This window comes from Corvus kubaryi, unplaced genomic scaffold, assembly GCF_017639235.1.
Source record: "Corvus kubaryi isolate FWS band 111438036 unplaced genomic scaffold, C.kubaryi_AGA036_p1.0 37396, whole genome shotgun sequence".
Classification (NCBI taxonomy): domain Eukaryota; kingdom Metazoa; phylum Chordata; class Aves; order Passeriformes; family Corvidae; genus Corvus; species Corvus kubaryi.
Window position 1 is genome coordinate 10,846,984 of NW_024581135.1, and position 14,335 is coordinate 10,861,318.

Genomic DNA, 14,335 nt, shown 5'->3' on the forward strand with positions numbered 1-14,335 from the left:
TTTCCTTTCCTTTCCTTTCCTTTCCTTTCCTTTCCTTTCCTTTCCTTCAGCTTTCCAGTAATTTATAGATGCTGCCCTGTTTTCAGCCTGTCCAAGTACTTTGTATGACACTTCCATTAAAATTCAAATGGTGAAGGTTTCCTGAATTGCCTTACAATGGGGCAAGCAAGAAAAAAGCAGTGACTGGAGAGCAGACAGGTGGGGTATCTCGCAGGAGCACCATATTTAGGACCTGGAGGCTGCAGAGCAGTCCCCTACTTGTATAAATTTATCCCAGCAAAACAAAAGTCTATCTTCACAGAGGTTCCCTTGCCTGCTGGTGACCAAAAGCAGCCTCAGTTTTATGCACTGTGTGGCACTGAGTCCTGGCTGAAATTACTGGGAAGTTTGTGTACCAGTGCTGTTTTTTTTCTAAAACAGACTTTCTGGAGCCACTTTCGAGTGAAATAAGAAAATGACCCAGTTCTTTAGGGCAGAGAGACTTAAAGTTTGCCTCCATTGACTAGTTTCATGATAGAAATCGGGAAGAAAAACCAGCCACTGAGCAATAGCAAAGTACACAAGATAGGGTCTCCTGACAGCATGGTGGGATGTGATGTGGGAGGTCAAAATTTGCTGAATTTGGGTGCTGACCATTTAGTGTACTTGTGTACATTGCAAAGGGTCCTTTGCCCTGTTAGGTGAGTCTTGTGGAGGGACTGAGCATTTGGAAAAAGGAAGGAAAAAATGAAGAAAATGTAGGAAAGCCAAGGAATTCCATCATTTATTTATTTGTTTGAGAGGATGTTTGTAATATTATTATTACATTTTAAGTTAAGGGGGATTTTTTGTTGGTTTGTTGTTTGGGTTTTCTTTTTCTTTTTTTTTGTTGTGGTTTTTGTTTGTTTGTTTGTTTTGGCTAGGAAATTATTCAACTGCAAATTTTTCAGCTGCAAGTGTTAGAACCCTTTCTGCCCTTAGCATCCTGGCTATGTAAGTGATAAGTCAATTTGACCTCCTTTGTATTTCTTTCAATCCTGAACAGTATCAAGAAGGATATTTTAATTTCCTCCAGTGCATTCCACCTGGCACTTCTCCTGGGCTGTGATTTATTGCTTCTTGTTGTGTCTATGTTTAATACACGCCAATATTCAGCCACTACGGGAAGAAGGGCTCCCACCCCTACAACACTCCCTGCCTACTTTTTTGTTGTGCTGTGACTTCGCGACTGGTCTCCTTGAAAAGCCCTGGTTTCAGCAGTTTTTATAATGTAATTGTTTTGGTGGGGGGGATCGAGAAGCTTGGAGGTGACTGAGAGAATTTGTGCCTCCCAGGCAGGAATACCACATTGTTTGTTGTAAGCTCTGCCTTCTGTTATCAGGAAACTTTTCAGCCTTTTACACCCCGGGGGCTGATGTGGGTTTGTGATTGCTGATACAGAGCTCCTGCCTTCCCCCTCCTCCCTGGAACAGGCAATCATGTATCGAGAGAAAATTGACCCTAGCATTGATCCCGACCAGCGATCTTTGCTGCTCTGCTGCTTTTAAAACCTCGGGGCTTGGTACCGAGGCTCAGAATTGGGGCAGAGGGAAAAACTGCAGCAAACGGAAGAGATGGAAAGGGATAAGGATTCCTGCCATCTCCTTTACTGTTTGTTTATTGACACGGCACCAATTTAATCTTTTAAATGGTGACCAGTAACTCAGCCCCATGTCTTGATGTAGTGGGTGTCTGAGCAGTGTTTTGTGTGTGCCCACTGACCTGTCTCAGTTTGTCTTTTCAGAACAGCCACTCTTAGCAACAGGGCAATGGGAAGACATCTGTAATGTCAGCTGCCCAAATTTACAGGCTGGACTTGGCTGCAGGGACCTTGCCTTGTGCGTGTGTGTTCCTGGTGTTTGTCTTTCCTGCTCTCTTTCCTGCTGCCGTTCCCCGCTCACTGGAGACTTTTAGGAAGATGCCCAACACGAGCAAAACCTTCAAGCCTTTTGAACGTGCAAAATGTTTTGAAGGTTGCTTTGCTGGGTGGTAGTTTGGCTGTGCTTGCTGCTGAATTTTGCATGGCTTTGAAATGTGTGTAACTTCCCTGCAATTTTCAAATGAGCTTCGATTTTTTACCCCAAGTTGCCCCCAAGCTTTGGTGAGGAATATTTGAGGAACCAGTACTGCAGCCTTATCACTGACGCCACTGTATCTTTAGAATGTGCCTGAACAAAATCCCAAATCTGAATTTCAGAGAGCTGAGGACCTCAGATCTGGAGCGTTCTTTTCAGGTGGGACATATCTTTAAGGGTTAGCTTAATAAATTTTTCAAAGGCTGGGGTGCAGTTATTCATTTTTAGCAATTGAGATGAGACAGACAGGAAAACGAAGCTGGTTCTTACAGGGAATACTTTACGATCTCTGTGTTGACCCTTTGCAGCATCAGAACCGTGGGCCTCTGAGCAGATGGAAGCCCTGAGGCGGGCCAAGGATTTTGATTACACGTTTAAATGACGAAAAGAAAATGTTTGGAAATAAGACCAGCCGGTCTCCTGAATCCCCACCCCTTCTGCTCTCCCTGTCCTGACCAGTTTATTTTAATGCACTTTATCTTGATATTCATTCCTTCCTCTTCTTCCTTCCATATTTTTTTCTGCATAAAACTTGCAGTTAACATGGTGCAAGTTGCCATTTTGGATGTACAGTGTGGTTCTGGGAATAGTTTGGCTTGCCTGTCCTCTCCCTGCCGTGCTATGGGCATCTCCCAGGTTGTATCAGTGCCACCTCAGGTTACTTTCATGCCAGTGTGGATCCTCCGGCTTCCAGAGCCAGGACCTCTTGCAACATCTATGACATGCGCTTATCTGAACTCTTGCCTGCTTTTTTGACCTGATTGCAGGGAGTTTGCTATTGAGTGATGCTGAATTTTTGCCCTCCTGCTTGGCCTAAGTTCTGCCTCACATCCCCTCCCAGCCATGTACTTAATGCAAAGCTGGCAGAAATGACTCAGCTGACAAGGACTCTTATTTATTGACTTGATATCTGTGTGAGAAGCACAGCTCACCTCTGAATAGCTCTGGGACAGTGATCAGACAACTAAGTACATATAGGTGGGTAACTCCTGAAATGGCTCCAGGGAGTTTTTGGAAGAAAAGGATCAGCAGCTGCACTAAAGAAGCAGAGAGTTTTCTGCCCTCTTTGTCTCTCTCCAAAGTGGAACTGTAGCTCCAAGCACGTACTGTCCACCTTTAAGGGTTTTGGGATATCACATGGAGGATTGCTTTGGAGTTTAATGGTATGTTCTTCTTTTTCTTTTTACTCTTTATATGATGCAAAATCCTCTGTAACAAAGGAGTGAAGCACTTGAATGTAGGATTGTAAAACCTGAATTACAGGACTGCCATATTTCAGAAGTGAAACTATTGGGGAATTTGTTTCGAGAAATAACATAGTCTGGGAAGAGATCTAAAAATTTTCCAGTTTTGGGGAAGGATTTAATTGAATACAGGCTGGAAATCCTCTGACTTCTTCATCAGAATAATGATAGTTCCTTGAAGGACAAACGATGAACTGCTGCTGGGTAAAAAGCATGGGAGAGAAAAATGTTTGAAAAGGTAGGGGAGGGAACAAGAGGACACTGTTGTTCAGTGGAGCCCAGCATCCAGCAGATCACTGAGGCGACACTGGTGGCCAGATTGTTCATCAAAGATCTTGAAAATCCAACACCTTTTTCTGAGCTGAGGCTGTTGAAAATCTGGCCCAGATTTTGTTTTGAAGATCTTCTCCCTGAGAGTTTAAAAAAATATTCAGCACATTGAATATCCATTTAAAAACAGAGGCAAAAGGAAAGGTAATAGACTGCAAAAATGTTGTGATAAAGCTTAATCATTAATTTCCATCTGTTCTGGCTGATATGGCCTCTCCACAATTAAGGGAATTAGTTAATTATTGTATCACCAGTAATGCTGAAAAGCCTTGGAAGACTTCATAGGCAGAAAGGAGAGTACTCAGCCCAGTGTTTTGTCATCCACAGTATCCAATAATACATCAGAATAAATCACTAAACATCTGGTTTGACATTCTGGTTGCATTTAAGAAAATAGCGAGCCTCCCACTGACAGAGAATGAAGACATCAAACAGAACCATGATCACTAAAGCTCTTGGAAAGAATGAAGTTTGTAGATGAAATGGATCTGTGTTCTTTAAATAGAAGTACAAAATTATACCATTTTCTCTATCCTGACAACACATTTGCATCTGCTGTAGCAGGCAATTACTCCCATTTTCTTTAATGTAGCTGTTTATATATGTAAAGTTAAGTGCATCCATACTGTTTGCAGGATATGGACCCTTAAGATTTGAAGGGATGGTAAGGTCTAAGGAATGTGGCTTTCAGAATAGCAGTTGAAGAGCTTCACTTGGATGGTCTGGGAAAGGGATGTGTCTGAAATTGGAAATAAAAAGCAGGCAAGGGTAAGCAGTGAGGTAGTGAGCTGGGGCATGTTTCCTCTAAGATGCCAGAGAGACTGGTTTTCAGTTTCATTTTATTTGACATTATCTTTAATGGCATGGAAGAAAGAAAATAGCACTCTTTGTAGATGGCATTTAAGTATGAAGGAATCACAAATAACAATGAGGAGAGAAATGCAGTGCAGGGCCAGCAGGGAAACCAGCAAGAGGCTGAGTCTGAGGAATAAACCTGTGCTGAGATTTCTGGTGAGTGTGGCGCTGAAAAAGAGAGAGGACACAGAATAGGAAGGGGCTCTGCTCCCAACCAGATGAATTATTACAGTTTTTCTCATTTCTACTGAGTGCTCAAACCAATGACATGATTTATGTTAATTTTAACCAACCTGTACACTTCTAGGCTCCCACTTTTAGTTCTGAAGTCTGTAAATGACCCTGAGTGAACAGAAGGGGAATTTAGCAGTAGCTGGAGTCCAGAGTTATACAGTTGCTGAAACAGAGGAAGGTCACTTCAGAAAAAGCCAAACAAAATCAGCTGATTACAGGGCTCACTTCATTTTGTCTCCTTACTATCACGACTAGGGTGCCAATTCATTTTGGGTTGCCAGGAGGGAGGACATACGTTACACATGGCAGGGCTTTTGTTTGCTCCCTATTTTTAAAGCATCCTGCCAACATGACTTAGGAACAGTTTAGTGTATAGATCCTTTTACCTCTAGGAGACTGGCTTTAGGCCAACTCAGATCAATGCTGTCTAAAAGTCATTACCATCTGATGCCTGCTAGGTGGGCTGTGTGAAATTACTTTCAACACAGTGGCAACTGACAGGAAAGCATGTAGTTTTCTTGGAATATGTTATGTTAGGATGACATCTATGCTATTGTTATACAAACAAGATTAATAACTAAAGCTACCAGCAAGCCCCAGGGCAGATATCCATTGCATCTGTCAATTCTTACCATTTACTACTATTATGTCATAAGATTTGTATTCTAGGCAATGGTCACATTCAGTAATGTGGCTCCTGATGAAAGGGTCTGAAGTCTTAGTGTTGCTATGTCTGGTTTTCTTCATGTCTCTATCTTCAGGCAGAATTTGCAGGGTAAAATGGACACATTTTACATACACACACAGATGTGTCCAGTGTTAATACTGAATTAATGTATTGCCACAGATGCATCATTAACTTTTTATCAGGAGATGTGCTGTTTTACGTGTTTGGGGAAGAGGAAGTATCTGGAACCAGAGGAAATTTGGTTTTGCTTGTTCAAGTTTAAAATTTAAGTGGATATAAATACATAAAATATATATGGGTTATAGAAAAATATAATATTGTACAGTTAGGTATCTTCTGTCGAAATACCAAGTATTGTAGAACTATGGGAACACTCCAGTCTGCAAGAGGTAAAGCTGGATTTCAAGAATGTCCATTTACTTAAGTGATGTTCTCTTGTTAGAAAGAGGAATGGAGATTGTTTGATGGTGTTTTTATAATTACATGGGAAGAAGCAGTGGAGAATATGTAGCAGGACCATTTTGTGCCTTATACAGTGTTAAATAGCCCTGCATTAGAAGGGAGATGTGTTTGATCCTCAGGCTGTAATGGATGGTCTAATATTTATTTGCCTCTTCCAACATACATTAATCTACAAAGGCTCTATCTAGTTGAATCTGCATCTTGTTGAGCAGAAAATAATTACCCAGAGCTTAACAAAATCCAACTTTCACAAAGGAGCTGCTTGAATATGGATTACTTTGTGCAGCCTAGGTGACAACTGTAGGCTATTTTCAGGTTTCTTTATCATCATTCACACTGCTTTCTAAGTTTTCTGCCTTTGCAATTTTCTTTCCCATCCTAAGTTCCCATTTTAGCGTAACTTGTGTTCCTAAATCAGCATCTTGCAGAGGCTACATAAAGCACCTGTCTGTGTCCCTTGCAGTGGATTTGCTCCTGCCTAAGCCACCCTTTTCCTGTCTCCACCTACACCACCAAACTACAGCAATTTGCCATGTTCACACAGAAGTCTCAGATCTGCAGCCTCAGAGTAGAAGCACAGGAGCAGAGCACGTCTTGATCTGACAGCTGCCTCCAGACACTGACTGACACAGGGCAGAGACAGGGGGTAACACTTGAGTGCACTGATTTGCCCAAGCTGCCTTTCCAAAAGGATGTCTGGTCCCCTCTGCCTCTTCCCATATGGCAGCCCTGGGGAGCATATTTTCTTAAGGCTCAAAAGCCTGCCGAGGCTTGGAAACGGTGGTGCTTCGCAACCCAGACAAACATGCCCCACATTCAGGAATTCCTTCTGGCTATTCCTTTCATTAGGACTTTAATAGTATCTGAGTTTTCTTGTGGATGAATGATCCTGTCACTAGTAGTCAGAGACCCTCTGTATTTTTGTTTTTATTAGAGGTCAGTTTTGTTTGGCACAGTGCCAAGAGTTTCTAATAGTGTTCGTGAAGGAACACTGTTGGTTGGTTTTTTTTTTTTACTAATCTGTTTTACTGATGTAAAATAAATCCAGATTTAATCAGAGATGGCATTAATCTTCATATTTGAATAAATGGAAGGTTGTTTTATTTCACAGCTTTAAAAATAAAAATAAATTCCTATCCAATAAAGAAGTCACTGTTGCTAGAAGATGATGGAATGGGATGTCAGAAAGTAAGAAATTGAATAGTTGTGTAGCTTGTGCGAGGCCATAATCTATAAACCTCAATCGATTAAAGTGATATTGAAAATGGTAGGCCAGAAGGTGAGCTCTAGCAAGCCCAGGTCCCTGATGTGGAAAAGAAAATGAGATGAAACTGCCTGTAAAAATCCTCTGTCTGTGCATTGCTTTTTTTTTAATAAGTAACATATGTTTGACTCATAAATGGACTTCAGTTTTGGAGGTTGTTTTACACCATGGCTTTAATTTATGCATTCAAAACAAATCATGTGCAGAGCAGCAATCACTGATGCTAAGCATGTGTGGGTGATAAATGACACATGCACACTTCAGCTTCTCTGCCTCTGCATCCAATATCACATGCCAAAATACCAAACCTTGTCTGTCCAGATTAACGTCAACTCTACCCCTCACAGTGGTGGTACCTGTGAGCTGTAGTATGCTCTTCCCAAGCAGGGCCCTGCTCCACAAATAGCCCTGTGAATTCCTTATGGAGTATGTGGCTACTGGTCTTGAGGAAAGGGCAGTAACATCTGGCATGGAACATGTTATCTTCACCAACTGAGCAATGAAGCTGCTGCTTGACCAGCATCTGACTAAAGCAGCTCAGTTCCACTTGGCTTCTCTTCTCAGGGGGAAAGATAATGGATTTGTACAGATCGCTAACTCATTTCTGCAGTTTGAATTTTTAAAGGTATCAAAATTAGAGGGATTGTTTGAAGGTCTGGTGCTTTTTTTTCCTTTCTAATCTTATTTTCTTAACCCACGAACATCCTTTTGATTCTCATTCTTCTCTTTTCATGCCATCTGGCTTTAGGGAAGACAGAGGTTGCTCTTCCTTGCATGGGCTATTGAGGTTGTCAGTAATTATGATTCGGTTGGCTGGAAGCTAATATGATTATTTGTTTAGTTCATCCCCTCTGCAGGTTGCTAGCAATGGGACAGTAAGCCTGTCTGCCAAACACAGCCTCATGCTTACAACTAACACAGCTAAAACCCCTTTATTGCTTGCAAAGAGATGTTCCCTTGCAGGTAACCATTCCAAGAGTGCAACAAACCAGTGTGGAATTGGAATTCTGAGGTCTGAGCTCCTGTGCTGCCCATGCTCCTGAGATGCTGAGCATGGATGTGCCTTGCAGGAGCAGCGTTGTAAATGTTTGCACTGCACCAGTGGATGTGCCTCTGGTGGACTGACTGATGATGCCCATGGGGTCTGAAGGACCAGGTACAGTGACAGTTCTTGTGTCCGCCTGACAAACAGGACCTTTACTGCATGTTCCCAACTCATGAGCAAAAACGCAGAACTGTCTCTTGGTGCAGTGACAGGGTTTTGAGCAAACACAGTTTGGGAAGGAACTTCTCAGGCTTTGGGTCTAGACCCCTGCCTCTGCACATCATCATGTTCTGTCATTCCCTTCCTATTTGCTTTTAGTCATAAAAAAGGAGTGAGAAAAAGTTAAATGAAAGAGAGGAAATGAAAACTGGGAGAGTAAGCACAGCCTGGCAGATGAAAGGAGCAGAGTTCTTCATTGTGAATATTTCAAATGAGTTTTGTGGCTCTTGGTACAAAATGGCATTTTTATGTGTCTTCTGTCTGGTAGTTACAATGGGAAGAGGCTGTAGTAATTCTTTTTTTCCTTTGGTCTGTCAAAGCCTAACCTCTTGGGCCTGGTTCCATTGATTTGATGATCCATTTATTATACAGTCTAAAGTTTTAACTCTCAGGGAAAAATGACCAAAAGATGAAGTTATCTAGACCCAGAGCAAATTAAAGTGGGAATGAAAAACTTTTGAAATACAGATGTTTAAGCTTTAATGAAGATTCTGAAAGAAGATGTCATTCAGGACATTATAAAAAAGGGATCTTGGGCAGCATCAGCATACTGGAAGCAGAAGCCTTTTTACAGCACATGCTATTAGTGAAGGCTCAGCACACCAGGTGTCAAAGACCATATAAAAACTCTAGTGAATCATAGGTAAGACTTTACATGGACTTCAGTGGACTGTGGATAGTGCCTTTCTTGCAGAGCCTTAATCTGTCGTGTTATCCCAGATCACTGCTGTAGAAATGATTGCAACAGCCAACAACAGGGAGGCTTACAGCTTCCAAACAGCAGGCAGCAGGTGAGCTGTTATGAGCAAGATTTTATTTTCATGCAAATGACCTTCTTAAGTGAGAATGAGGAACTGGAGAAAAAACCACCTTGACTAGGAGACACAAATGGAATTGTTTTTTGATTGAACATTTTCAGTGTATGCCTTTATGCCTCACACAAGACATTTATTGCGAGGCAATGAATTGAAATGAATCACTATTGATAGTAATGCCCTATCAAAATAAATCCAGCCTCTTAGATATCTGTGAATGTGAGGTTAGTAGACCGCCAGAGGGAAACTGGGGGCATGAACCATATGGTATCATCATCATCTTACTTTCACAAACATCCCACTTTGCAGGATTTCATTAACTAAGTCATTAGTATTAAGAGAGTCAGTGTTAACTTGCTATGCTCAGGTAGTCTTCTGGGATAATGGCTTCCCTCTAACCCTGGGAATTGTGGTGGGAGACAACAGGATAGTGTGTCATTAGTTCCTTGAGGCATTCCCAGCCTGCTACTGAGGAGACTTAAGTGAAATGTTCCCTCTATGTATGATATAAAATCTGGGCAACTGAGCCAGTGGCAGAAGTCCCATTGCCTTTGAAACATCGGAATTTCATTGTTGTATGTAAACTCCTTTGTATCTTATTTCACAGTATTTACATACTGCCCTGCAAGACTGCAGGCCCTGTGGCCTCTGTGAGATTTTTCAGCAGTATCATAGTACAAAATGGTATTTACATGTAAACATTTCAATTTATATTGTGTTCTGAGCACAGGGAAATGCTATGGTATCTTTGCATTTTCCACACCATGGTGCCTGATCTACTAAGAATGACAGTGTCCTTCTGAAGCATTTTGATTTGGGTATGCATGTGTGCTGGCATATATTTGTCTTTTGGTATGTGTTTGGTGATGTGGCTTTATCTTTTAATGACATAAACAGGGATATGTATATTCTAAAGATACTGTAAGGATATAAATTAGGTTGGCTTTTGAAGTGTTCACTGAAAGTATTTGCCAGAAATGACATTCTCTTGCGTTACGTGCATTGTAATGCTTTTCCTGCTTAAAAAAGGGGAAAAAAAGGAGCAAATTTTGTGTAAGTAAATACATTTTTCCTCACCCCTAAGTGTATTGCTGTCAGCTGATATAATAGGTTTCTCACCAGAGTTGAAGCAGATGAGACTGCTCTGAGTCCTGAAGGGAGGCAGACAGCATAGCTATTTTGTTTTCAGATTTCAAATGGTTTTGAGGGCCTGCCATGAGATGAGGAGAAGTCCCAGGCTGTGATGGTTGTTAAATTACAGAGTGCGTGTTTTGACAGCCCAGCAGAGCCTGGGCTGGGTAGGAACTCGTTACACCCTGGATGCAGAGCGTGGGGCTGGATGCAGCTTCCAGCCAACAAGTGCCGTGCCAGGCATTGCCCAGAGCCCATCACCGCAGCCTGCCATGCCAGGCATTGCCCAGAGCCCATCACCACAGCCTGCCATGCCAGGCTTTTCCCAGAGCCCCATCACCACAGCCTGCCATGCCAGGCTTTTCCCAGAGCCCAGCAGCACGGCTGGTGGCTCTGCAGCACGGTTACTGATGGCCTGGTCGCGGCAGTGGCAGGGGAGCGCGGGCTGTGATTCAGTGAGCGCGCTGTGAGGGACCCGGAGCCAGCTGCTCCCGGCCAAGAGCAGCACATTAGCTCTATGACATACATTATGATATTGCCAGCAAAGTGGTCAGTGCCTAACTGGGATATGCTGCAGCCTGTGGAGTGGCTCAGGGCTGCAGCACAGAACATATGGAGATTATTTCCCGAATTTATGCAGCACGTGTTTTCCTATAAATTAAATTCAGTGAAAATGTGTATCATAATAGGGCGATGCTCGCAACAGCCTTCCCTGTTATGAATTACAATGACCTCTCTCAGCCTGCTGGGTGCCTAGCGAAACGGCTTCATGCAACTGGAAACAATAGTGTATGTGGTGTCCGGCTCTGAAAGCCTGACCAAAAGGCTCTCTAACGATAAGCAGGGCCTTCCGCTTAATCCTCCACTGTTTCTCTTTTTCTTCCTTTTAGAAACTGCCCAGTTTCCTCCTGAGGTGCCAAGCTGTCAAGAGTGTGGGCAAATGCCCCAGGGTCTGCTCTGTATTGAACTGGGTGCTGCCCTTGCTGAGGGGCTGCTGGACAGCAAAGGCAGCTCTGGATGTGGCAGCAGCCCCACTTCGTGGGTGAGGGTGCTGTGGGTTGCCAAAACAGGAGGACAGGGGTCCTTAGCCAAAGTAACAAGCAAAGCAGCACATGTCCCTTCTGGTCCTTGGGCTGAGCATCCCGAGTCATTTTCTGGGTAAATACTTGATGTTCTGTTGCCTGGGGCTGGGGTAAAATCATCTTTGCCTTTTTCTTGGGTGTGCTGAAGCAACTGAAGGAAAAATACAGTAGACACAGTCATTGTAACTACCTTCCTAAAGCACGAAAAAGAAGTTATGTTCCTTACAACTCTGTACGTGAAATCTTTAGCAGAGGAAATGTAGGAAGGGAGCAAACTGGAAACTCATAATTAAAATATAAATGTGTCTGTGTATAGATATATATAAAGCAATGGGTACCAGACATCAAAACAATCTGGGGTTTGCTTTGGGACAAATCACTGTGGAGTCAGTGTCTTCAGCTGTGTGTGAGGGACTTGCTTTTTCATTTGTAGCTGATTACAGGCTAATAGGATTTCAAAGGTTTCTGGGAGGGAACAGTTCACATCCCATTGCATTTGAGGGGGTGGGGTTTTTTTTGATGTTTCATTAATCATACTGATACCTGGCCTTAAAATACATTTTATTACTCTCCTGTTTAGCTTCTTGAACTGAATCTTTCTCCTTGGTCCCTTGCTGCTGTCTAATTGGCCGTTTTCAAGTCATTTGGGACTTTTTGAAAGATCTTATCAGCCTTTTATGCGATAGAGGAGAATGGATCATGGGGATTAAAAATAGTGTTGTGAATGTTTTTAGGTTTAGTCCTCTCTTTGTCTTTCACTAATACGTGCATGATGTGGCTTGTATATTTATGTTTTCTCAATGAAAATGAACGATTTGAAAGCAAGTCATGGGAACGACCAATACAGCAGAATTTTATTGGTACAGACTACTTCTGTGACTGATCTTTTCTGTTTAGTAGCAGTAGTAGCCCTAGTTATTTTTCTTTAGCAGCTCACATGTTGGGAACACACACTTAGCCTGTAAATATGGATTCAGGAGGAAAATGAATACGGCAGTGTTCAAAGCAGCCAAAAGCCTAGAAATAATGTTCTGCTGTGACTTTTCCAAACTGACATCTTGATGCGGGGATTATAAATGAAACCATTGTTCCAGCAAAGGCCAAGACTAATAGAAAGCCTTTATTACCAGTCCATTGGCTAATTCTGCTTGTCTAACCCCTTTAGATGGACACAGTGTCAGAAAACAGTCACAGAGGTTGCTTTGTGTGAGATTTGGCCTGCTGCGTGTTTACATGGGGGCACAAAGATATCTCAATGACAAGTGCTCTTTGACTAAAATTTGTAAAGTCATTTTCTTTCCCTAGGCCTTGGAGAGGAGTGAACTGATGTTTAATCTGCAGCTTCTATGAATGATATTTGCTTTGTGTCCTATCACCCTTCTATTCATTTTCTTTTTCCCCATCCAAGCAGGTAAACCTCTGCTTAGAAGAAATTGTTTCTTCCGCTGAGCCTCGGTGCGGTTGACAGCTGTCATATATGAGGATTATACTTGAATACGTGTCTTTAGAGCTAGACAGTTTTAAGGGGCTTTAATCTTTTGTCTTTGCACATGCAGGGAATGCCTGGGAGCCAGAGACCCTTACTGTGGCTGGGATAGCAAGCAGAAGCGATGCACCACCATTGAGGACAGCTCCAACATGAGCCTCTGGACTCAAAATATTACTGAGTGCCCAGTAAGTGGAAGGAGTGGAAATATTTTATACATACTGATGTGTGTATGTGTAGAAGGGAGAAGGGGAGGTGAGTGTGTGGCAGTCTGAAAAGGACTGGCTGTTATAAAAGCAGTGGCACGCACTAATATCTGTGCACAGCTTCTTGTTTAGAACATGGAGACCCCAAATGTATTTGTTTCCTCTGAAAGAGGGATCCTAAAGCAAGCATTCAGTCTTCCTCATGCCCACCCATGCCTTGGGTGAAAAAGAATGGATCATGCTGCTAAGTTACTGCTGAGAACCATGTAAGCCCCAGCTGAAACTTGAGCTTGCTGTCTGCACGATTTTCTTGGCTTCCCTGCAAGCTGGGGAATCAGAATAGCCTGCTGCTCCAGGATGCTAATACAGCATCCTGGGGCAGCAGTCAGGTAATTTTCCTCTTGGATCCCTGAGCTGGGCCCAGGAGACAACACTGGTGAAAAGTGTTGTACTGGCAGGAAGAGCCATCTAGACAGCAGCACAAATTACTGCATGTGTGGTTTGCAAAGGGAACAAAAACATTCAGTGTGTACTAGAGAAATCAAGGGACGGGGAGAGTGCAACTGAGAGAGGGGGTGTGAGAAAGACAATATTGGGTTCTCAACTGACTGCAGCAGACCAGAGACCAAATCTACATGATATTGCAAGGAGATGGCCTTTTTTCCTGGCCCTGGTCTCCAAGAGATGCATATAGAAAAGAAGTGTCTCTGCTTGAATCAGTTTGAGTTGACTCTCCAGCTCCCTTTCCAGCCACCCACCCTTCTCTGATGGCAATATCCAGTTCCTGGCTGTGATCCCCAGAAGCTGTCTGGCCGAGTATAATTCCTGCTGCTTGAATTGTACCTGCATGCTGGCTGGGGAGGAAAAACCAGTCTTGTTAAATAAAGTGAGGGTGGGGGAGAAATTGTCATTAATGTTCATTGTTATTATCTAACGTCAATTAGCATATTAATACTGCTAAGTCCAGTAGATAGGGAGGGAGGACTGGATGGGTTGTATCTTCAGTACGCTATTTCTGTCTGGAGGTGCTGGGATGTTTATTCCCGTTATCTCCCTTACTCCTCAGATATTTTCCCAGGAAATACTAGTCATTACTTCAATCCATCCTCAGCTTGGCAGGCTTAAGTTTTTCACTGCTGGATTCAGAGGCTTGTGTGTTTATAACCCTCCTGTGTTGAACT

The 14,335-nt window shown here is 42.8% G+C and overlaps 1 protein-coding gene across 6 annotated transcripts in view; it reads left to right on the top strand.

Annotated features, from left to right (window-relative positions):
* Positions 1 to 14,335, top strand: part of SEMA5B (semaphorin 5B) — a 271,422-nt gene that overhangs the window by 214,405 nt on the left and 42,682 nt on the right. For all 6 annotated transcript variants that reach the window (XM_042040534.1, XM_042040538.1, XM_042040539.1 and 3 more), the window contains one exon: positions 13,019 to 13,136. In XM_042040534.1, coding sequence (XP_041896468.1) covers positions 13,019 to 13,136 — 118 coding nt within the window. The remainder of the gene's footprint in view (positions 1 to 13,018; positions 13,137 to 14,335) is intronic.